The 25,492-nt window shown below is 43.0% G+C and overlaps 1 protein-coding gene across 3 annotated transcripts; it reads left to right on the top strand.

Annotated features, from left to right (window-relative positions):
• The first annotated feature begins 12,750 nt into the window (after positions 1-12,750).
• Positions 12,751-24,978, top strand: LOC121878750 (trithorax group protein osa-like). 3 transcript variants are annotated; one of them, XM_042385112.1, is made up of 7 exons: positions 12,751-12,893; positions 16,335-18,018; positions 18,936-19,049; positions 19,268-19,327; positions 19,801-20,856; positions 21,127-23,877; positions 24,275-24,978. In XM_042385112.1, exons 1-7 carry the CDS (start codon positions 12,879-12,881, stop codon positions 24,724-24,726), a joined length of 6,132 nt encoding a protein of 2,043 aa, XP_042241046.1. In that variant the 5' UTR covers positions 12,751-12,878; the 3' UTR covers positions 24,727-24,978. The 3 variants fall into 3 exon arrangements, with proteins under 3 accessions (XP_042241046.1, XP_042241045.1, XP_042241044.1); XM_042385111.1 differs by having other exon boundaries at positions 18,939-19,049; positions 19,801-23,877; XM_042385110.1 differs by having other exon boundaries at positions 19,801-23,877.
• Positions 24,979-25,492: the final 514 nt, after the last annotated feature.

Raw genomic sequence — 25,492 nt, 5'->3', positions numbered from 1 at the left:
CCTGCTGCCGTTAACGCCTGTGAAGGTGATTGCTCGCCACCATTCTTATGGTTCTCTGCCGCCGTTAACGTCCGTGCGATTGCCGCCACTCATTCTTATGGTTCTCCCGTATAATCGCCCATATGGCGATTGCCGCCACCATTCTTATGGCTCCTCCTGCCGCCGTTAATCGCCCGTAAGGCGATTGCCGCCACTCATTCTATATCCCTGCCGCCTGCGTTAATCGCTCCGTAATGCGATTGCCGCCACTATTCTGGTCCCTCCCGCCGTTAATCGTCTGTAAGGCGATTGCCGCCATTCCTTTATTGCCTCCCTGTCGCCGTACGCCTATAAGGCGATTGCCGCACTCATTCTATTCTCCGCTTCTGTCAAAGACCGCCTAAAGGATTGCCGCCACACATTCTTATCGCTTCTGTCGCTGTTAATCGCCCGTAAGGCGATTGTCGCGATCCATTCTCGCCCTGCTAATCTCCGAAGGGCGATTGCCGCCATTCATTCTTATCGCCTCCCTGCCGTCAATGACCGGTAAGGCGATTGCCACCATTCTTATCGCCCCCTGCCGCCGTTAATCGCCCGTAAGGCGATTGCCACCTCTCATTCTTATCGCCTCCTGCCGCTGCAGCGACCGCCTGTAAGGCGATTGCCGCCTCTCATTCTTATTGCTCTCCTGCCGCCGTTAATCGCCCGTAAGGATTGCCGATTCATTCTTATCGCCCCCGTCGCCAATCCCGCCCATAAGGATTGCTGCCTCTCATTCTTATCTCCTGCCGCCACTGTCTGTAAATTGCCACTTCTCATTCTTATCGCCCCCACGCCGTTAACGCCCGTAAGGCGAGTTGCGCCACTCATCGCCCCTGCCGCCGTTAATCGCCCATAAGGCGATTGGCGCCACCATTCTTATCGCCCACCTGCCGCCGTTAATCGCCCGTAAGGAGATTGCCGCCACTCATTCTTATCGCCCCTGCTGCCGTATCGCCAAGGCGATTGCCGCCACCATTCTTATCGCCCCCTGCCGCTGTTAATCGCCTGTAAGGGCGACGCCGCCCTCATTCTTATGGCCCCCCTGCCGCCGTTAATCGCCCAGGCGATTGCCGCCTTCATTCTATCGCTCACTGCCGCCGTTAATCGCCCGTACATTGCCGCCACCATTCTTATTGCCCCTGCCGCCGCCGTTAATCGCCCATATGCCGCTCTCATTCTTATCGTTCTTGCCGCCGTTAATCGCCCGTAAGATTGTCATTTCACTATCGCCCCTATCGCTTCTGCTAACCCATTGGCGCGATTGCTCCACTATTCTTATCGCCCTCTGCCGCCGTTAATCGTCCGTAGGATTGCCGCCACCATTCTTATCGCCCTGCCGGTGCGTTATATACTGATATAAGTGGAAGTTCGGTGTAGTGCTGAGGACTCGTAACGTGAAGTGTTGTAGTGTTCGGTGTTGTGAAGTGCTGGACAAGTTAATATATGGTATTGGTTAAAAGGTGAAGTGACTCGATGAGATTGGAGGATATTTGTCACTGATGCCAAGTGAAGTGTTATGAGTTGTAAACTCTTGAAACAACCACCAGAGAGTGTTGTGACGGCACCGAGTGTGAGCTGTTTCAAGAGAAGACTTGACCAACACTGAGGGTTCAGGTACATTCAGGAGCCGGTGCATGCCCAGTATTTGTCAACAGTGCGTGACAGAGACGTGACCATCGCCTCGGGCGCTAGCGAGCTGATTAGTGGTGACGAATATAAAGGAAAAGAGACGTGACCGATCGCCTGGGCGGCTAGTGAGCCGACCAGTGGTGCCTAAAGTTCAGGTGATCCCTGGGGTGCCTAAAAGTTCAGGATCCTGGGGTGCCTAAAGTCTGTGATCCCTGGGGTGCCTAAAGTTCAGTGATCCTGGGGTGTCCCTGGTGCCTAAAGTGTGATCCCTGGGGTGCCTAAAGTTCAGGTGATCCCTGGGTGCCTAAAGTCCAGGTGATCCCCAGTTCAGGTGATCCTGGGGGTGCCTAAAGTTCAGGTGATCCCTGGGGTGCCCCAGTGATCCTGGGGTGCCTAGTTCAGGTGATCCCTGCCCAAAGTTCAGGTGATCCCAAGGTGCCCTAAAGTCCAGTGTGATCCCTAGGTGCCTGTCCAGGTGATCCCTGGGGTGCCTAAAGTTCAGTGATCCTGGTGGACCTAAGTTCAGGTGATCCTGGGGTGCCTAAAGTTCAGGTGATCCTGGGGTGCCTAGGTTCAGGTGATCCCTGGGCCTAAAGTTCAGGTGATCCCTGGGTGCCTAAATTCAGGATCCCTGGGGTGCCTAAAGTTCAGGTGATCCCTGGGGTGCTCAGTTCAGGTGATCCCGGGGCTCAGTTCAGGTGATCCTGGGGTGCCTAAAGTTCAGGTGATCCTGGGGTGCCTAGTTCAGGTGATCCCTGGGTGCCTAAGTTCAGGTGATCCCTGGGTGCCTAAGTTCAGGTGATCCCTGGGGTGCCTAAAGTTCAGGTGATCCCTGGGGTGCCTAAAGTTCAGGTGATCCTGGGTGCCTAAAGTTCAGGTGATCCCTGGGGTGCCTAGTTCAGGATCCCTGGGTGCTCTAAAGTTCAGGTGATCCCTGGGTGCCTAAAGTCTAGGTGATCCTGGCAAAGTTCAGGTGATCCCGGGGTTCCAAAGTTCAGGTGATCCCTGGGTGCCTAAAGTTCAGGTGATCCCTGGGTCTAAAGTTCAGGTGATCCCTGGGGTGCCTAAAGTTCAGGTGACTCCTGGGTGCCTAAAGTTCAGGTGATCCCTGGGTGCCTAAGTTCAGGTGATCCTGGGGTGCCTAAAGTTCAGGTGATCCCTGGGGTGCCTAAAGTTCAGGTGATCCCTGGGTCCCTAAGTTCAGGTGATCCCCGAGTGCAGTTCAGCTGATCCTCGGGGTGCCTAAAGTTCAGCTGATCCCTGGGTGTGCCTGGCCACACACTTGAACACTACGTCCTCGACTGTGTGAAGGTAAACCTTTAGGGACAGGTCCAAGCACACTGTGTGAAATGGCACAACACTTCATCTCTAATGGCAAGATAGCCGACATATTAAGATTGTATCCACTTTTATGCACTTAGTAACTATATCAGTTCTCATGTACAGAACCAAATACGCAGTAACTATATCAGTTCTCATGTACAGAACCAAATACGCAATGTGCTTGAATACCTCTCACGTAAATGTGAATAACAAAGTGTGAGGCCAGACATACTGCCTCACACGCCTTTACTCACGCATTTGTGAATAAGTTACCCTTTATGTATAGAACTAAACAAATAATGTGAATGAAATACTGTGTAACATTCAGTGCCATAATATCCTGACAACGGGGGTTAATTATTATGACCAGACTCTACTCTGTAATCCTTTTTGCTACCGCTCACAGGGATGAGGGTATTAATGAAGTAGCAGCTGTAAGCGGCAAAATCAAAATCAATTACACATTACCCACGGCACACACACCCCAACACACCTTACACATTACCCACGGCACACACCCCAACACACCTTACACATTACCCACGGCACACACACCCCAACACACCTACACATTACCCACGGCACACACACCCCAACACACACCTTACACATTACCCACGGCACACACACCCCAACACACTACACATTACCCACGCCACACACACCCAACACACACCCACACACACCCACGGCACACACACACCCCAACACACCTTACACATTACCCACGGCACACACACCCCACACCTACACACACTCCACGGCACACACACCCCAACACACCTTACACATTACCCACGGTACACACACCCCAACACACCTTACACATTACCCACGGCACACACACCCCCAACACACCTACACATACCCACGGCACACACACCCCAACACACCTTACACATTACCCACGGCACACACCCCAACACACCTACACATTACCCACGGCACACACACCCAACACACCTTACACATTACCCACGCACAGACACCCCAACACACCTACACATTACCCACGGCACACACACACCCCAACACACCCTACACATTACCCACGGTACACACACCCCAACACACCTACACATTACCCACGGCACACACACCCCAACACACCTACACATTACCCACGGCACACACACCCCAACACACCTTACACATTACCCACGGCACACACACCCCAACACACCCACATTACCCACGGACACACACCCCAACACACCTTACACATTACCCACGGCACACACACCCCCAACACACCTTACACATTACCCACGGTACACACACCCCAACACACCTTACACATTACCCACACACCCCTAACACACCTTACACATTACCCACGGCACACACACCCAACACACCTTACATTATACCCACGGCACACAATACACCCCAACACACACCATACATTACCCACGCCACAGACACCCCAACACACCTTACACATTACCCACGGCACACACACCCCAACACACCTTACACATTACCCACGGCACACACACCCCAACACACCTTACACATTACCCACGCCACAGACACCCCAACACACCTTACACATTACCCACGGCACACACACCCCAACACACCTTACACATTACCCACGGCACACACACCCCAACACACCTTAAGACATTACCCTGACACTACTAACCCACCATACATTGCCACAGTGCACACCCCAACACACCTTACACATAACCCTGACACACACCCCAACACACCTTACACGTGCCAGCACACACACCCCAACACACCTTACACATTACCCACACACCCCAACACACCTTACACATTACCCACACACCCCAACACACCTTACACATTACCCACGCCAGACTCACACCCCAACACACCTTACACATTACCCACGCCACACACCCCAACACACCTTACACATTACCCACGGCGCGCACACACCCCAACACACCTCACACATTACCCATGCCACACACAACCCAACACACTTTACACATTACCCACGGAACACACACCTTACACATTACCCACGGCCTACACACCCCAACACACCTTACACATTACCCACGGCACACACCCAACACACCTGACACATTACCCACGCCACACACACCCCAAAACACCTTACACATTACCCACGGCACACACACCCCAACCCACCTTACACATTACCCACGCCAGACACACACACACCCCCCAACACACCTTACACATTACCCATGCCAGACACACACACACCCCAACACACTTTACACATTACCCACAACACGCACACAGACGGGTCAAAACGGGTCAGACGCACATGGCGCTGCTCGGCAGCAGCCACGTCAACTGTTACAGTATGTTGGCCCATACCAACTCCCTCCCCTGAACCCTCCTCCACCGGAATATCAACAAGTTCTCGCCAGAAGTTACTATTTCATTTGGGAAAGGAATGGAACCAGTGTTGAATAGTGGTGAACAGTGCTTAAGTCAGTGAAAAACAACTCGGCAGTTGAGTCTTACCCAAGCTAACCTTCACACAGTGAGGTCCCAGGTACCCAGTGATAATTCCCCTGAGACTCCACGATAGAGAAGCCTGGGACCACACCTCAGACCACGTGGTGTCCTCATGATGCTACGACACCACGTAGTGAATGAGTTGCTACAGCATCATGTGAAGTTCCTCATAACACTATCTGTGAGGAAATTACTACACCACATCAGGCCCCTCATACACCATCTGTGAGGAAATTACTACATTGCTCAACAACTAGGGGTATTGTCCATAACTGCAGTTTTACCAAAACTCTCTTAAAAAAACTCATAATTACTTAACCACTGACGGTCAATAGCCGTATATTTGGGTCCGACTAATTACCCAAATGTACCCAAATATAGCCGGAATGAAGTCAAATAATGGTCCTAGATGAATAAATCGGACTGCCAATCACTTCTCGACTAGTATTTGGTGTCACAAAGTCACAAAAAATTGGTAAACTTAATTTAATCTGAGTTAATAGATCAAGTGCATGTATCTAACCTAACCTAATCTAACCTAACCTAACACAACACAACTCAGATTAAATTAAGTTTACCAATTTATTTTTACTTAATGACACCAAATAATAATCGAGAAGTGATTCACAGTCCGATTTATTCATCTAGGACCATTATTTGACTTCATTCCGGCTATATTTGGCTACATTTGGGTAATTAGTCGGACCGGTATATTTGCCTTTGCTGCTTTATTAACTTTGGAAAATAAATTACTAGAATTAAAATAAGCACATACCTGCATCTGCTATTTCCCATACACAGGTAAATTTGTTTGTTTACTAATACTCTGGTTTCTGAGCGTGAGCAGTTCCTTTACCTTAATTGCAATCCAACATAATTTAATCCATTATTTAACTCACTATTATTACAAGAAGTATAAAATAAATCAAGAACTGTACTTTATCCACTTAGTGATTTTTTTCTACCACACGTCTAATGCTAAAGTACAGTATCTCTGATTATATCGATTCCTTCTCTGCCCCGCCCTTGATGTGGGTTGAATGAACGGATACAAACTGATCAAAAGACAGGGAGGAAATGCTAGAGGGGAGAGTGGTGTAAGGCGAGTGTAGAAAGTGACAGTTAGAAAGTGCTGAAATAACAAGTAAGAACAATTTCACATGCGCTTATTCATATCCTCTCCATAAATACATATAGATATTACAGTCTCGAATCACACGTAACCTTATACCATCATTACATTTAACTACCTCTTAATTCTCGTGTCTTCTTAGTGTTGTCCCTCCAAGAGAGAAGTTCTTAAAGGGGTCGAGACCAGCGCTTTGGCCTCAACGTCTCAGGTTGATGTCATATTTAGTACGTGTTCCTTATTAGCAGGATTTATTTTTAATGCTGTATTGTTAAAAAAAATGCTGTTCATGAGTAAGCTAGCCATACACACGTCTGTCTCCCAGAATACAGCTGTGTCAGATATTAGGTACAGTTTGGGTGCGTGTCCAGCAGACTTCATCATCAATGTGAATTATTATTATGATTGTGATTTCTTGGGTTTACTCCGCGTGCTGCAATTTTACACGATGGAGGTGCTTCAACTCCCAGGGTTATCATGTGTAGTTCACCATTTTTTACTACTTATAATGGGACAAATATCCGGGTTTTTACTATATATATATATATATATATATATATATATATATATATATATTAAATATAAATTTCTATGCTTCGTCTATTACTGTACTCTAAGTCCACACAATAAACAACCAACTATTGACATTTTCGGAAAAAATTATTATTCTTTGATATATTAAAAGGATGCTGATGTTATAATATATTGCCACTCTTCAATAACTAAGGTCCTTAAGTATGTATTCCAGATAAGTAAAGACACTAATTAGGAACAATGGAAAAAAATAGATAGGCTACATCACACTTGAATACAAACTTGACTCAATAATGTTTCTCACAAAGTTGTTTTGACTTGCATTCGTTTTTTAGATGTGTCCCTCATTCATAAACTTGTCCACACCTGTCCATCTACATTGAATATTTAACAAATAATAGGAAATAAAATAAATTAAGATAAAATACATTGGCCCACTTGGATATATATAATTTGAAGCATCACTTGGAATGTTGGTGAAAGTTTCGGTGTGAGGTATCATTCATTCGTCCAGTCTTCGTTTATTACTCACTAGCCTACACTGCGCGCTTGAAGACTTCACATATTAATACACGGTAATGCATTATATTTTCACTTCTCTGTGTTATAAACGTTGTTTCCTACATCCCGAGCTGGTGGGTGGTGCCTGGACAGTTCCTTCCGCATAAATTCATCTTGGACTCCTTGGTAATATCTAGATTACAGTTATCGCGTTCGCACGATGACAAGACGAAGTCTCCAGTTCGTCTCTCCAACGGTGAAAATGATCCTGGTAGCTGGAGCCCCTGAACCTTGAAGATTACATTATCTACGTTAATTAGGTTTGTTCTTGTCAAAGGCTTTACTTCTGTATGTCTACAATCTTTTTGTTTAATAAAATATTACAAAGAGAGTTACAGTAGCATTAGCGACGGATGCAGGCTTTCTTGGTGGTGGGTACACGTGGATTACTAGCATCCCCCTCCCACTAAAGCACAACTGCTGCTTTTGTTAAGAAAAATGAGCAACGATATACAATTTATTTGAAATCAACAGTCTACAAGGAAGGAAAATCAGGAGTAATAATATGGGTCTAGCCAGGATTTTCTGTTCATCATATCTTGCATTTTTTATCCTCAAGCACGTAAGGACATCCTTCATTGCTGGAATGAAGTAGTGCACTTCCCTTTCGTGCAGGCGTCTTCTGGTTATTCGGGGGACACAAGGTAATTGAGGTCCTCAGTCATCTGCACTTCGAAGGTCATAGGACTTAACATGCAACCTCCATGGAACGCTCGCGTTCCTGTCTGCAAGGACCTGCTCCTTGGCCTGTTGTTCACCACAAAGTATAAAATACCTCAGCTCGCCGTACCCTCTTCTTCCCAGCGTCTGATAAACTTCCTCAGGTGCGCTGGTCCTTCGTTATTTCTGCCTAAACAACACATTTGAACGAATATATGAACAAGCTTAGTCCCGTACTGAATATGTTAAATATGTGTGAAAAAAGTAGGGCAATGACGTCGTATTACATTATCAACCTCTTTATTCTATACTGTTGTTGTGTTTAGATTTAGGTGTTTCAACTGCCACGTCTGTTAAGTGTCTTGCAAAATTCCTGGGTTCCGACTAAACAACTTTAAATTCCGTTCATTGGTAGCGATATTTTTTTTTCTGGCAATAGCGGATCCATTCCTCACAGTAAGGCTTTTTTTTCCCTTGACAAAATTTGATCAAAGTACAGGAATAACCAATCTGTTTCGGCAATCGTCACTTGTCATCTCATGGAGGTTTTAGCTACACCGGTCCTTCGCTCATTTCTTAACGCACAGGATATTGATGTTATAATATATCACTGTGGTCTAAGAACTAACGCCTTTAAGCGTGAATCCTTAGTAAATACATTAGTTATTAATAATTAAAAATTCATCTCACCGGAAAGTACATATTCGATACAAAACTGAACACTTGATACCAGATCAACTCGGGATTGATTCAGTTTTAATCTTTCGTGCTTTAATTGTAAGTGTTATTGCATCGCTTTCACTCAGATGCTGATGTTATCGTTTTATTTCTAATGCTTCAACTACCAGGGTTATTAAGCACCGTTACTTAGTCTCTACATCAGGAAACAACTTTTTTCAACATTAAACATAACAAGATAAATGAATGATGTTGTTTTAGTGTATTTACATGTAGGTACCTCAAGAACTGCTCCAAGTAATAATTATGATTACATTATACAGTTTCTTTTAAGAGAGGTATTCTTTGTAACTAACACAACTAATCGTTACAATCTTAATAGCAAATTATGAGTTACTAATACGTGTAAAATGACTACTGACCACCGGCTACTTGTCAGATTAAATCATAATAATAATAATGTTCACTTGTTCACTACATAATATATACAGACCATATAAAATAAGTTTCAATTACGAGGAATTTATTGATGGGATGAGGAAGTGAAACCACCTCCTAAAGTTGGCGCTTAGAACTATAATAATTGTATTGTTCTTGAGTGTATCTGGACTGAATGCTTCACGACGCTATTACCCACCATAATTGATCGACATTCACATCATGCTCAATCATCCAATATACTTGAATGATAAGGTATGATATATTACTGCTCTCTCTCTCTCTACTGTTCTTGTCTTCAGCTGATGCTCGCCAACAAAGCCCTTGATCATGCGAGATACTTTTTTTGTTACAATAATTACTATTTTAAGATATCCTCTGCTTATGGTAGTCGTAATATTTCCGTCCATAATTCAAATTCAAATTTTGCTGTTGCCGTGGTAATTTTGTTATTATAACACAGACCCCCCACACACACACGTCAACAAACAGCTGCACTTGGCGGCGAGTCTTGCTCACTCATAAGAGAAAAGACGACAAGTCGGGGGTGACTATGCTAATCTCACGAGCCTTCCTAGGTTTCTCTTTCTAAGAGTTTTGCCTCACTGTTGTTGTTGCTAAAGTTCCTCTTTCAGACATACTTTCCCTCCCTCGCCTTTACACTTCTCTCTCCTTCAGCGAACATGTACAGTAAGGTCAGTCAAAATACATCTGGTCCTCATCTCGCTTCATCACACAGGCTACACACTTTTCAAATATATAACAGCAAAGTCACCACAAGTCGCATCTTTTCCCGAACATCGTCTTGAACTTAAGGTATAAATTCAAGGTCACAGTTCATTAAAATGCTGATTCTCCTCTAGTACTGCACGTACGATTTAGTTCTGTATTTTGAAACTGGGAAGCGGATACAGCAACACAGAATACAGTAATAAGTTTTCGGTACATAAGGAGGAAATGTGACTGGCGCTATACCTTACCCCTTCACTTCCTTGGGTGAATCGAGGGTCCCCAGGCATGAGAAAACCCGGAAGATCTATACTCTATACATTAGGCCCTTGTACCCCTTCCCACTATATATATAATAAAATGACAAACGCTACATTTCCTTCTTCATGCAACATATATATATATATATACATACTCCGTCCCAACACATGCTTAGGATGAATCAGAGGAAGCAGAAACCTGAAGTAAGGAATGGTAAAAGTAAAAAAGACACGTAGAAAGTGACAGGGAAGTGGTGAAATAGCTAGCAAGCAGAGACACGACACTTCTTCATTGTTTTCAACTCCTATAAAAGATTAAGTCACTGAGCTCTCTAATTTATACAGTGATTTAAAACAATTCGCTGCGTATACTAAGTTGAGCTGTGTGCTTTACCTACAGAATATGAATTACCTTGTCACTACCCGGTGTGTTGTGGTGATTTGTAATGCCCTTACATTCTGAAAAGGTCAAAGGTCAAGAACGTAAGTAGTTGATGATATATTGTACTACTGCACTTCACCAACTAAGATTTTTATGTAATTATTTTAGATTAGCTTATAAACTACACCAATAATCATAAATCAAGAGATATGGTATTACATTAGGTATTGAATTTGATGGTACATACTGTATAATGTATTACTGCGCTTCAAAATGTTTTAGAAAATACACGAAACGTCAACAATAAAAAACAAAGATCCAACTCTCTGATAAACTTAAATGTTATTAACTGCGCTTCAACAACCAGGTTAATAAGTTCACTAGTGCATCAACTCACAACAGTTATTAAAGTCACAACTCTCTATGACCGTAAATATCAAAACACAATAACCCCTTATATAAAACTCAAGCCTCCTAACATCTGTTTACATCACATTTAAATCCAATAAAGGATGTCTTAAAGAATCAACCAGGAGTCAAGGATTATTTTCACTTTTAATGTCAGCTGGGAATGTTTACTGTGCTTCAATTGCCAGAGTTACAAAGCATCGTCCACAAGTCTTATCGTACAACAACATACAACTTTTAAAAGAGTATCGTTACATCAGTGTTATTTTGGTATTGATAGTTATTATGAACGATTTAGTTTGTTGTTATGTTAGAAGGTGGATTTGTTGGTTGATGTATTGTTAATGAAAATATATTGATTCGACGTCATCTGTGTAGCTAATACTGTGTTCATTTGAGTATTTTCATTTCAATTTATTTTTGTACAATGAATGGATATTATATTCACTAATTCATTTGCCTAATCTTTTCTATATATTTTTTCGATTTACTTTTATTCAATTATTCATATACAGTACCTATTTTTTATTTTGTTAATTTATTTCCATACACTGAATTACATTATATTCGTTTACGCATTTATTCATTATACTACTTATACTGAACTTGGATAATCAACAGTAATGGTAAATATGTCGACTCATGGCAAATTCCAGGGAAGGAACTTCTCAACCAAATTTGGTGTTTTGGACTACTATCAATTTCTCGGCCTGGTGCCTCTCTGGGCTTCACGGATCACGAGCAAATAGCTCCTACGTGCCTCAGTGAAAGCTCCTGATTGATTAGTACACCGTGATGTAAAAAAAAAGAAGACTTATTTTCGTCGCCTTTTCTTCGTAGTCGTTTAACGCCCATTGTCTTAGGTTGATCTCAAGATTCGATAGAGTACGCGGCGTTAATGGCGTGAGAGATTTCGGAACCTGCACCTTCTTGGAAGCGTTCTAAATTACACTGGTAGGAAGGGTGTTCAGGTTAGGTTATTATATATGTGGAATAACGAGTAATTCTAACCGGATTCCTGAAATGTCAACAACTATCAAAACTTGAGGACTTTAATTCTTCCTGTTTTGTGTGTGTGTGTGTGTGTGTGTGTGTGTGTGTGTCTGTGTGTTTTCTACGTATATGCATTCGTGTGTGTCAGAGCAAGTGAAGTATGTGAAAGTATACTAAGGTATGCACACGTGTGGTTGTGTGTATGTTTCTGATAACCAGTATGTGTGTGTGTGTGTGTGTGTGTGTGTGTGTGTGTGTGTTAACCAGGATCTTGTAAATATACAAAGTGGTATATGTGTATAGAATCATACATTCGTCACCTCACTAAATATTGTTCATAAAATCGATAAACATCCGTTATTATAATGAATTAAAACGACGCTAATGTTTTACTATAAACCTAGAGCTTAAAACAATTAAGTGAAATACACAGATATCCAGAAATAATGATTTAACACACATCTTCTATTTACAGAGCCACCTCACACCACAACATCATCAGCACCTTAGAGCAAGTCTTCTGAATCGACTCAACAAAAAGAAAGCACCCAACGGCCCTCCCCCGCGCATACAGAATGGACGGGTCTCGGTATAAAAGCCGCGGCTGGTCCAATCAAGGTCACACTGTGTATCATGTCAAGGTGATAGAAGCGTTCTGAACATGGCTGGGGAGAAGGTAAGCCATGTGTCACTTGTGTTATTGCGCCTTGAAGTTCCAAAGAGCTTTATGGCTAACGTGTAGAAAAATAAGGTGTTAGTCGTGTAAATAATGAAGCTCTTCGCCTCTGTACATTTTTTGAGAGTTAGAATCTTATCTTCTCCTAAACCAGTGCCTTAAGTTGTCGTATGCCAATAAGTTGCCAAACGTTAGTAAGTTGTCATAAACTTGTCATACACCAGTAAGTTGTCATACACCAGTGTCTTAAGTTGTCATATACCAGTAAGTTGTTAAGCTGTCATACACCAGTGTCATAAATTGTCATATACCAGTAAGTTGTCAAGCTGTCATACACCAGTGTCTTAAGTTGTCATATACCAGTAAGTTGTCAAGTTGTCATACACCATTGTCTTAAGTTGTCATATACCAGTAAGTTGTCAAGTTATCATACACCAGTGTCTTAAGTTGTCATATACCAGTAAGTTGTCAAGTTATCATACACCAGTAAGTTGTCAAGTTGTCATACACCATTGTCTTAAGTTGTCATATACCAGTGAGTTGTCAAGTTGTCATACACCAGTGTCTTAAGTTGTCATATACCAGTAAGTTGTCAAGTTGTCATACACCAGTGTCTTAAGTTGTCATATACCAGTAAGTTGTCAAGTTGTCATACACCAGTGTCTTAAGTTGTCATATACCAGTAAGTTGTCAAGTTGTCATACACCAGTGTCTTAAGTTGTCATATACCAGTAAGTTGTCAAGTTGTCATACACCAGTAAGTTGTCAAGTTGTCATACACCATTGTCTTAAGTTGTCATATACCAGTAAGTTGTCAAGTTATCATACACCAGTGTCTTAAGTTGTCATATACCAGTAAGTTGTCAAGTTATCATACACCAGTAAGTTGTCAAGTTGTCATACACCATTGTCTTAAGTTGTCATATACCAGTAGTTGTCAAGTTGTCATACACCAGTGTCTTAAGTTGTCATACACCAGTAAGTTGTCAAGTTGTCATACACCAGTGTCTTAAGTTGTCATATACCAGTAAGTTGTCAAGTTGTCATACACCAGTAAGTTGTCAAGTTGTCATACACCATTGTCTTAAGTTGTCATATACCAGTAAGTTGTCAAGTTGTCATACACCAGTGTCTTAAGTTGTCATACACCAGTAAGTTGTCAAGTTGTCATACACCATTGTCTTAAGTTGTCATATACCAGTAAGTTGTCAAGTTGTCATACACCAGTAAGTTGCCATACACATTATGGTGCACTAGAGTTATACTGTACTTCATACCACAAAAACAAATTAAAAATGATATCTAAACGCTTCTGTGGATAACGTGAACATTAGGCACCCTAGTTTATTTTACCTCCAGATTAACTACCCTAACGCTAACATGACCTAACGTAACCTAACATGACCTAACATAGCAAAACTTAATTTAACCTAGTACAACCTAACCTAACTCTCCCTTAATATAAGTGTTTTGTAGATGAAATAAACTGGGTTGTCTAATCTTCACGTGATCCATTTTTTGTGTAATGGAGGAGTTTTGTGGGGAAGAGCCAGGTAAACACACACACACACACACACACACACACACACACACACACACACACACACACACACCACAGATGGCCAGGATGAAGTAATAGTTAAGGTGTACAGCCAAAGGAGGTGTAATAACAATTTTAGAACACTGTTACTCAAGCTAATGACTGGATTATGTATACAGGTGATATAATCTGTTGTTTACATAGGGATTAACTGATGATTAGACACCACCTGTTTATTCCACCTGAAGATTAAATATCGTAATGGTAAACTAATCCTCTAGGTAATGTTAGGGTGTTTAATTATCAGGTGAACCAGGCTGGGGTGTCTAATCATCAGCTGATCCACCATAGGATAAGCTAAATCCAGCAATGTGATAACCAAGTGACGTTTTCATCAATAGGAGGACAATATTTTGCTATTTTTGTGGGGCAATAACTTAACGGGAATTAGTTCATATATGACAAACGTCTATATAAGAATCAACCTATACGTATATTAGGTTCGGTTTGGTTATGATGCTCTTTATATATATAATTTATGCTACGGTTCTCTATATGATCGTCCCTATATATAAACCAACTTGTTTTTCCAATAAATAAATAAAAAAGTATCGCCATTTTGCAAGTAACAATTAGTGAAAGATGTATTTATTTTAGAAAACTCCCGATTGCACTTTTTTTCCCGCGTTTGGTCGGTTACTAAAACGAATTCTATTTGAAACTGAACCAAGTGTCCGCGTGGTTTATTTATTTTCTCTTAATTTCATATCTCGCGGTTGAATGCTTTAATGTCTTGACGTTCTAAGTATAAAAACTATTTAATATATAAAGAAGGCCTTTCTTCATAACCAAACTTTCTAAATTTTCTCATTCTTGTGGTGGCTTGACTTATCTGACGGATGATCAAGGTAGCAATGTTGCCAGCCTCGAGGAGTTACCTTCCCTTTCTCTCTCTTTCTATTTTGGCATACATTGTTGTATGCTCTTTACATACACAGATGCATAAGTAGATTGACAGTAAACAGTGTATGAGAGAGAGAGAGGTAGGTAGCCATGACACCCGGGAAATGCTTGTCGGTCACGCCACACATCCAGGAAGGAGGTGGAGGAACACGAGAAATTGAGTTGCACTTTCTCATCGAGACGTCCCACTGGCCTCACTCCTTCCACACACACACACACACACACACGTACATACAAGGACACTCCAGTTCGTGTTCATGTACGATTTTATTATTAATGTATTTAGTTGGTCAAAATAGTTAGTTTTATAGTTATGTTATTACTCCCACAAGTAATATACTGGACAGGAAGAAGCGCTAAGACTAGGTTGTTATCAGTGTGTTCTTACGTATAATATCATCATCAGATCTTTATTGTACGCTACACTTTCCTTCTCTCTTTACAAACACAAGTATCAACTGATTCCTTAATACCTTCACTTCTCGGTGTTATGTAAAAATAGAGGAAATATAATGTTACTCCACTGACCATTGTTGATGTTTTATGCTATGATGTATTACTGCGCTTTAACAACTATGGTCTTAAGCACTGTACTCGAGGTTCAGTACAGAGTTACATTATAAGCCAACATTTAAACATTAAGAGATGCAGCTATATTGAAAGGATGATCTAAAATTAATCTGAAATAAAAACTACAAGATTTAGTTTTGATCTATTATAACAGTATTCCCTAGAAACTTACGCTAGTTATGGATTTACAATTATTAAAAAAAGCTAAGTTAAGAATAAATAAAACTTGCGAATTAATTGACTATAATAAGATGTAAGTGACCATTGTAATGAAATTTACCATAAAATATCTATCAACTTTTGTTTTCACATAATTCATCTGTAGAATGTGTACATGGACAATGTTTTTATTGAATTCTCTTCCACAGGTGTTTGCCGCGGTCTACCTGCTGCTACAGGTACTCAGTGTACATGCTAACTTAAAATTTGGCGACCGCATCCGTCATGACACAGCTCGAGTCAAGGTGGGAGATGCAGACTCATTCAACAGATTATTAGAAAGAGGTGAAGGTAATCGGAACGAAAACACGGAAGTCCCAAGTTCCTCTGGTGGTGACAACTATACTAATAATATATTGGGGAGTATTTCACCTACTGGGAACTCCTCCACTAAGGACGTCAATACTGATAGCAGAAAATTTGGTCTCGAAGTTAAGGGTTCAGTGTTACCGGTCCCTCAACTCAGTGAGTCAGGAAGTAGACCAACAGATATCTTCACACGGTTTGAAAGGAGACAGAGAAAGACCCGACCTACGGTTCAGGCAGCAAGGGGTAACAGGCGTGACCTACCGCCGTCTCTGTACCGCAGGAATGGGACTGTGACCAGGAAAATAGGGTCAAATTCTTCTTTGGATCACCACCATAGTTCCGACTCACAGACTAAAAGATTCGCTGACTCACTACGCTATACTACAATAACTTCTCTGCCGCCGAGAACACCAACAGTGAGGAGCAGAGTGAACAGTGATGCGCTGACCACAGACCAACACCCAGTGAAGGATACAGCAACAGTTACGGATAATATACAGAGGAATGTATTTGGCTCACTGAAGCATCACAGCGATAAGAACACACACACGAGGCGCGAGCAAGGGAGAATTTCTCACCCACTAGAGGCTACAGATGACCTCCCCGTGAAAGACCACCGAAGGCCAGAAGTTCAGAGACAAGAAAGAAAACCCATAGATAATGAGCATGCCGCAGGGACCCGTAAGTCAAACAGTGAGAACGGGAGAAGGCAGGAAGGCGAGGGACAACAGATACATGACACGGAAACAGACAAGTCGACGGCGCGAGCTGTGGTGGAATACAAGGTTCCATTTAGGAGTGAAAGTGCAATTAAACAACTGAATTTTAAATCCGACAATACGAACAATGCACAGGTAACTATCGGTGAAGACGAGCAACACAAATTGTCAACTTTTACTTCTCCCAAACAAATTGAAGCTTACACAAAGGACACGAAAACTACAATACAGCGAGGGAAACCTTTTGTCTCAGTCCAACTAGCACCTCTCTTGACCCCGCGACCAGCCGTGCGTGACCCCGGCGGTGAGGAGGGAACAAATCGCGTTACAGGAGAAAAGTCCAACGGTCCATATAAATTGGAATTTGACACAAGCAAGTTTGTAACTACAGTGGGACCATTAGCCACCCACAGAATTGAAAATTTGCCTTTAAATACAACAGCACTGCTGACAGATGAGTTGACTAATAGAGAATACAAAGTTTATCAACCATTTACTCTCCCATCTGCACCAACCAGTGAAAGTCCATTGGTAAATACGGCACACGACGTCCCACTGCCTCTGGCCAACGAGCTAAAACGAAGTATAAAAGAAAACAAAAATAAACAACACGGAAGAGAAAACTTTGTCGTGCAGCAAGACGGACCGAGACAAGATGATCACTCACAGCTTCACCATTATTTACAAGACAGGAAGTTCACTAGAAATGCTTATGAAAATCGGCTCAAAGACGAACGTATTCACCAACATATTTTCGAATCTACACAAGATATAATAGAGATGTCATCACCGAAAGATGGGAGAAGTGAGTAAAATATATGTGATTCTTCTTCTCATTATTATTATTATTATTATTATTATTATTATTATTATTATTATTATTATTATTATTATTTCAACAGTTCACCCATTCATCAAAATTTCCTTCAACTAACTTACTTTTACCATTCTCACCAACACAGTTACACACATACAGCAATAACACAAACTCCTAACATCAACTACGTAAAATATCGTGTGAATGAGGAAAATCTTTTTATAACACAGCGTCACAAAGGTCGTATGGTCTTCACTTTCATTTCAGCCCACACCTATCATCATACCGTCTCGTTTACTGTGAAAGTTTTCCTTATATATATAACACAGGCAACGTGACCCGCTGTACGTGTGTGTGTGTGTGTGTGTGTGCAGGAGAGAAAGTTGTGACGTGGTGGATTTACTAACTAACTTCCTGAGCTTTATGTTTCTCCTTTCTCTTATTACACGAGATATTCTTGAGTTATCTGTGGTGTAAGCCTTTGTTTATTTTTATATGTTTACCTTAATGCATTTATTATTATTATTATTATTATTATTATTATTATTATTGTTGTTATTGCTGTTATTATTCAGCTTCAAGGACCAGTATCAGAAAATATGACATTTCAACAAATTTCTTTTGTTAATTAAATTTACGAACCATGAATCAAACTTAAGAAACAGCAACACACTCCTTCAGTGGCATAAACTTTCACTAAAACATACACCTCTGACTACATTCAGCTTTTAACACCACAAACTTTACGACCACATTAGAATTTTAACACAACAAACTTTACGACTACATATAGGTTTTAACACAACAAACTTTTCGAGTCAAATTCAGTTTTAACACAAAAAATTCAACAATATTTTTTAAAGACTTAAGCTAAGAACTCAGGCTCATAAGTTATTGTACATCAGCAGCTCGGCCGACGTCTGGTGAAGGAGGAGGAGGAGGAGGTGACACAGCACAAGAGGAGACGCACCCCAGCACAGAGAGTCCTCCCTGGACCCCATCCTCAGATCTTATACCTGGTACTGTACTAATATCTTAACTGTGTCGAATGTTAGTGAATGAAAATACAAAAATATTACCTACCATAAAGGCTATAAATAACGTATATTATTAAGAAAATCCTGTAATTCACCGTTACTGTTGACCTTTAGTTGAATGTAATCAAGTTTGTTGACGACTTTATTCGACTGAGCACTGATTGCTATTTTCTGATTGTGATTATAAACTTTCTTCACAGGGTCATCGTTCTCCTATATTACATTCACAAGACTGCCAGAGACGACCCAGCCGATTGATGGTACGTTGATTGTAACAGTACGATGACTTAACCTCTACAGCACGATCACTTAAACCCTTCTCTGTGACGTCTTTATATATTAAATGTACGATAACAACCCTTTGAGTACGATAAATTAAGCTCTAGTATCATACACCCCTTGCAGTCGGAAAGACGATGACGAAACCACTTGACTATGGTGTTTTGAATTCTTGAGGACGTCATCATAACCCTTTTAGTATAACGGTTTAACTCTCTGAGTACGATGTTTAATCTGTTGAGACTTGTATATTACCCCATGAATACAGTATCTTACCCCCATGACTACGATGCTTGAACACTCTCGAGTATGGCTTTTGTCTCTTGTGTAAGATATTTGAATCCTTTGGGAATGATTGCATTACCTTAACCGCTATAAGTATCATGATCTAAACCATTAAGCACAACACATGACATCCTTTATGCTGCCGTCACAAATATATTTTGTTTTACAGCTGCTCAGGACATAGCAGTGGCGCCCTCTGCCCACCAGCATCGTCTCCTCCCTTTCGTTACGCCTCATCCTTCGACAAACATTCCCAGAAAAGGCGCTGACGGTGGCGATGGTCCTCAGGGAGCACGGAACAGTGAGTCAGATGCGGAAGAGGACAAGACTCCCCTCAACAGGGAGTATCTGCTAGATCGAGGACCTCCCCGCTTCGCAGGACAGAATCCAACTCCAGTCTTACAAGGTCGAGAGAACCTACCTGACGAAGGTGATAATGTGTACCATGCAGGTAGCCCCCAGGAATCTGGTGGTGACCCAACGAAGGCAAGGGAGCTCGGTAAAGGAAACGTCCCAGGGGAGAAGGTCGGCCAGTTCTTTAATTCATTCGACAGGTTCCTCAGTGAACATGGCATCACTGATGAGAACTTCGGCAAGACGAGGCGCGAGGAGAGTCCTCCGAGAGGAGCCCCAAGTGGCGGCCATTTCGGGGAGACGGTAGAAGACCTCAGAATCATTGAGCAAAACAAACACAAGGAGATTCAAAGAAATAATCTTCCTCATCGAGAAACGCAGTTCAAGGGTCATCAAGATGGATCACAGATTATACAGTTGCAGTCAAATTATCGGTATCAACAAAAGGACCAGTTGAGTCAAGGACACAGTGTACACCAGTCTAATCAAAGACAACAACACACCCAGAATCCTCAGCAACATAACCAACTAAATCAAATCCCTCAAACACAACATAGTCCTCGAGGGCAAAGTCCGCCGTCTGCACACAACATTCAACCTTTTGATGAACGTCTTCCCAAAAATTTTCGAAACCCTGAATCCTCGTTGAATTTTCATCTAAGTCAACCACGAGGAGTTCCACTGAATCAAGGCCCGCCACATGACACACTTCCGAATCAATCACCACCACAAGGCGCACGTTCGAATCAAGGTCCCCAACATGGTGCACGTCCGAATCAAGGCCCACCACAAGGCATACAGTTGAATCAAGGTCCATTGCAAGGCGCACGTCCGAATCAAGGCCAACCACAAGGTATATACCCGAATCAAGGCCCACTGCAAGGCGCACCTCTGAATCAAGTCTCACCACAAGGCGCACGTCCGAATCAAGGCCCACCACAAGACATACACCTGAATCAAGGCTCACTGCAAGGCGTTGATCCGAATCAAGGCTCCCCACATGGCGGACGTCCGAATCAAGGGCCACTACAAAGCACACACCTGAATCAAGGCCCACTACAAGGCGCACGTCCGAATCAAGGCCAACCACAAGGTATACACCCGAATCAAGGTCAACCACAAGGTATACACCCGAATCAAGGCCCACTGCAAGGCGCACCTCTGAATCAAGTCTCACCACAAGGCGCACGTCCGAATCAAGGCCCACCACAAGGCATAAACCTTAATCAAGGCTCACTGCAAGGCGTTGAACCGAATCAAGGCTCCCCACATGGCGTACGTTCGAATCAAGGCTCATCTCAACGATCACAAATAATTCAACTCCTACCACTAAGTGTTCGATTAAATCAAGTTGTTCCACAAGGCTTGCGGTTCCCCCAAGGCCAGTCACAGAACTCACTACTGTATAAGGGCCCACCACAAGGTGTACCTTCGCATCAGGACCTACGACTGAACCAAGTCCCACACTCCAGAGGCCCAGAAAAAGACTCCCCTCAAGAACAAGCACATCCAAACAAGATACCTCAGGACGAACCAAACCTTCGACAACACAGCTCCTCGCTCTCACACCAAGCAGGCGAATCACTACACAAGAATCACGAGGAAGTATCTGGACACGGGAAAGAAGATTCGAGGATCACGAACCACCGGCCTCTCCCTCCTCCCTTACCAGCCTTTGACAATGAACGCATACACGGTGATGATTTTCCGTTTCCTCCCTTCCTGAAGTCTCCCTTGTCTCTCTCACAGGAAATCAAAACACCCTCTCCCTCACTGGAGTCTGAATCATATGCTCTTTCTCTTAAAGAAGAAATCCCTTTCTTTTATGACCTTAAACTCCCGGCCCCTCTGCACACAACCCCAAAGGAGTCAACGATTTCTCCAGGCCAAACTGTGTCACAGGAGGGTCAGCTGTCAAAACCCTCGCTGACGACTCCTGTCATCCCTCCCATACCACCGCCTTATGACCCCCCGACAGAGCCCTCGTCAGTCATTGTACCTCCTCCAACTCCTACACCCGATAGATTTCCCTCTCCTCCTGCTTCCACTAATATACTCCATACAAGAGAGCGTCCAGGTGATAATGTAATTAGAGACACCCGTAACTTACCTGAGGAATTTACTAAAGGTAGTTCAGCAATAATACCAAATACAAATGGTCGGGACCCCAGAAGAGTATCAGAAACTGTGATTGAAAAACGTCCCTTTATTGACCTTAATGACTTCCAAGGATTGATAGCCTATGAACTTCAAGATAAACCTCGCGATTTATTACCAGCCAATGAAAGACCAAATAACTTGCCGGTACAACAACAGAGAGTCGACCAACACCAATCTACAACGTCACAACGACAGTCAAGTGGCCCTGTTCTGTCCAGCACTACCGTACCTCATCAACGACCACCACCCCAACCTGCACTACCAGTTGTATCTCCCTTCCCTTCTAACACATCACCTCAGTCTCCTTCCCTCTCAGTCGGAGGCAGAACGCAAGGAACTCAGCCTCTCACTCCTTCAGGTATTAATCAGAGATCTGTCCCGCCTTCGGATATCGTGATAAATGGCACACCTCTCACATTTACTAAAGCAGACGTCAAACACTCCCATGTCCAGATCACTACACCCAGCGGTAAGGTGACGGCACTTCCTCCTGGAAATAGACAACACTTCAACCAAGGCAACGTTAACAACAACCTTCCCGCAGCGTTTCACAATAACAGACAGCGTCCTACTGCCCAAGGCAACAGAGGAACTCAAGTAAACAAAGATAACAGAAGACCTCAGGGCAACCAGGATATCAGAAGACCCACCGGTAACCATGACAACAGACAGCCTCTGAGGGGTGAAGGTAATCAAAGACCCATATTTTTATCCCCAAATAGGCCTCCTGTCACCCCACTCAGTCCACCCTCGAGGTTCCCCGTAGTTCAGGGAAATCGAAGACCCCCGGGAGCTGCAGAAGGTCAGAGAATAATAAACCATCGTCCACTTCCGCCTCGCCAGCCATTGAGACATCCTGATGACCGCCTCAGACCTCCGCCACCTAGATTTGGTAATCAACAAAATCACGACCAGCGAGTAACACAACCACAAGATGAGACTGACGACGCGTCTCGACAAAACTTACGACATGCAGAAACGAGAGAAAACGAGAATATAATCGAGCACACTTCGAGTGGCGGATCCTTCAGCGGGAACCATCAATCTCAGAGCGGTACAACACCCCACAACTTCCAACAATTCAATCTTCTTCCCAATACACATCCTCCTCATCACTCTGGCCCTATATTTAACGATGGAAGGCCACCCTCCCTTCCTCCTCCTCCGCCCCAGCTTCGTCCTCTGCCCCATCGACCACCACCATCTACACCAACACGTCCCCATCCTTTTGGAAATTCCCATCCCCCTCGTCCACCTCATCAGCGCCACCCACAATTCCTTCCCCACGAGAGGAAGCCCAACAATTTTCAACTCCAGCCTACGCAAATACAACAACCACGACCTTCCCTCCCTCGTCTGCCTCGAGGAAACCTACATCCTAGACCCCATCAAGACGCCATTGACTTCATCCAACTTCCACACATCACGACCTCACTCGGACCTCCTCATGGCGGCACCAACAAGCCATCCTTCAAAAGTTCCCCTTACCAAGAAAACTTCGTCGAACCCCCCAGGTCTCCTTCGGCAAGGGGAGTTCGCTTCCCTTCGGGTAACGAGATCGAGAAGGACTTCCGACCTATGCACGAGGTGTCTCAGCCTCTGCCAGTACCCTCGAGCCTAGAGGAGCCCCAGGTATCAGAAAGCCACGCAAAGTTGATGAGGAATATGCGTTTTGGGGTGAATGGTGAGCCGCTCGACGTCTGGATCCCCATCACGACCAAGGGCGGCGGCGGTGAGTCCCCATTACCTGTGGTTTATAACTTCACCTTTAAACCAAGGAACTCACACATTCAATGGTGATAGTAGTGTTTTTAAGAGAATTGTTCATGTCTCGCTCTTTTAATATTCTCCAGATTCTCATATTTCTCAATATTCCATTAAATAGTCATGCAAACATTACTCCTTCATCGCTCTTGCCATTACATTAATCAACACCCTTAACCTTTCTCCTTAGTTATCAACTTTAGTTGCTATCCGAGGAAGACTGAATAATCAGATTATTTTTAATATTTACATTAAAAAAAAAGGATTTACGGGAGTGTAAAAAGAGACAATGATAAAATTAACCATCAAGACATGTATGTATGTCTCTATATATACATAACTCACTGATTTTTTTTCTGTTACAGGGAGTGAATCTTCAGGGTCAACCTTCAGAGGACATCCTGGCCTTCACGACGCCCAACACGACGCACACACTAACGAGGACTACAACGACTACGATGACAACGACAATAACGTAGATTTTCAGAGGTTCCAATCAAAACAACTAGATACTGCTGAATTCAATCTCCCTCTCGATGAAGTTGTAGAGGAAACTAGATTAATCGAACAGAATGCTCCCCAACACCCGACTCCCAACCCTGCCACTGTGCCACACTCACAGGTCCCTTCTCCCAACCACATTACAATAACACGCTTACAGCCTACTTCCCTCAACCCCACTACAGCACCACACTCTCAAGACGCTCCTCCAACCCCAACACTTAGACACACTTCAGCACCCAACTTACACAAAGGACCGCGATTCAGCATAATTGATTTCCCAGGCACCGATACAGTGAGCTCAGCACACTCATAACAAACTGGTGTTGTGCGTGACAGTCAAGAGCCTTATAGGGTGCGTGGGGCTGTTGGGTATATGCTGTTATATTTTTCTACTAGTGTTATTATTTATCAAAGTATGTTGATTATTTATAAGGAATATCAATGAGGCAATATCAATAATATCAATATATACATTTATAAAGTGATTCTCAGGATAATGTACATCTTATAATAGTACACATTCAAATAGATATGTATTGGTATTCATAATAAATTATACTTAATATCCTGGAGTTGTGTTTCACCTTAGTACCAAGTTCACCTGTGGTATCAACGACCGAGCCGGGGGAGGTAGACCTTGACACACCCCCCAGCATTAATCCTGATGAAACTGTTTAGTCTTGTGGAAAAGGTTATCACTGTTCTTGACTCCAAACCCCATTAAGTAGACTGTTCCTAAGGTCTACCTCTGAGAGAGGAACTTCCTCATGTCCGTTCTGCACGATTATTTAGCGAGGCTTTTGTTTGTGTATTATTAGACACTTTGAAGATATATTCGGACCTAATGTTTCCATCTTGTTGATAATGTCATTTGGTCTACCTGAAATCTACCTTATTGTGTCTTATTGGAAGACACACCAACCCTTAAGACTACATGGAATTGTTTTAGACATCGTGAGTTGTGCTCTTCTAAGTGACGTAATGTCTTCCTGCAGGTGTGATCAACACGTTTATACTCGGCCGTTTAGGTGAGGACGTACAAACCATTTGCAGAGCTGATCGATCATTTCTGAATTAAT

Source organism: Homarus americanus, unplaced genomic scaffold (assembly GCF_018991925.1).
Source record: "Homarus americanus isolate GMGI-L3 unplaced genomic scaffold, GMGI_Hamer_2.0 scaffold2558, whole genome shotgun sequence".
NCBI lineage: Eukaryota > Metazoa > Arthropoda > Malacostraca > Decapoda > Nephropidae > Homarus > Homarus americanus.
This window is presented reverse-complemented; position numbering and strand designations above follow the sequence as displayed.

Bases quoted from the DNA above. Each gene is read 5' to 3' on its own strand.
- LOC121878750 (XM_042385110.1), top strand. The intron at 18,019-18,935 runs GTGAGTAAAATA...ATTGTACATCAG, and splicing joins ATCACCGAAAGATGGGAGAA to CAGCTCGGCCGACGTCTGGT. The intron at 19,050-19,267 runs GTACTGTACTAA...CTTTCTTCACAG, and splicing joins ATCCTCAGATCTTATACCTG to GGTCATCGTTCTCCTATATT.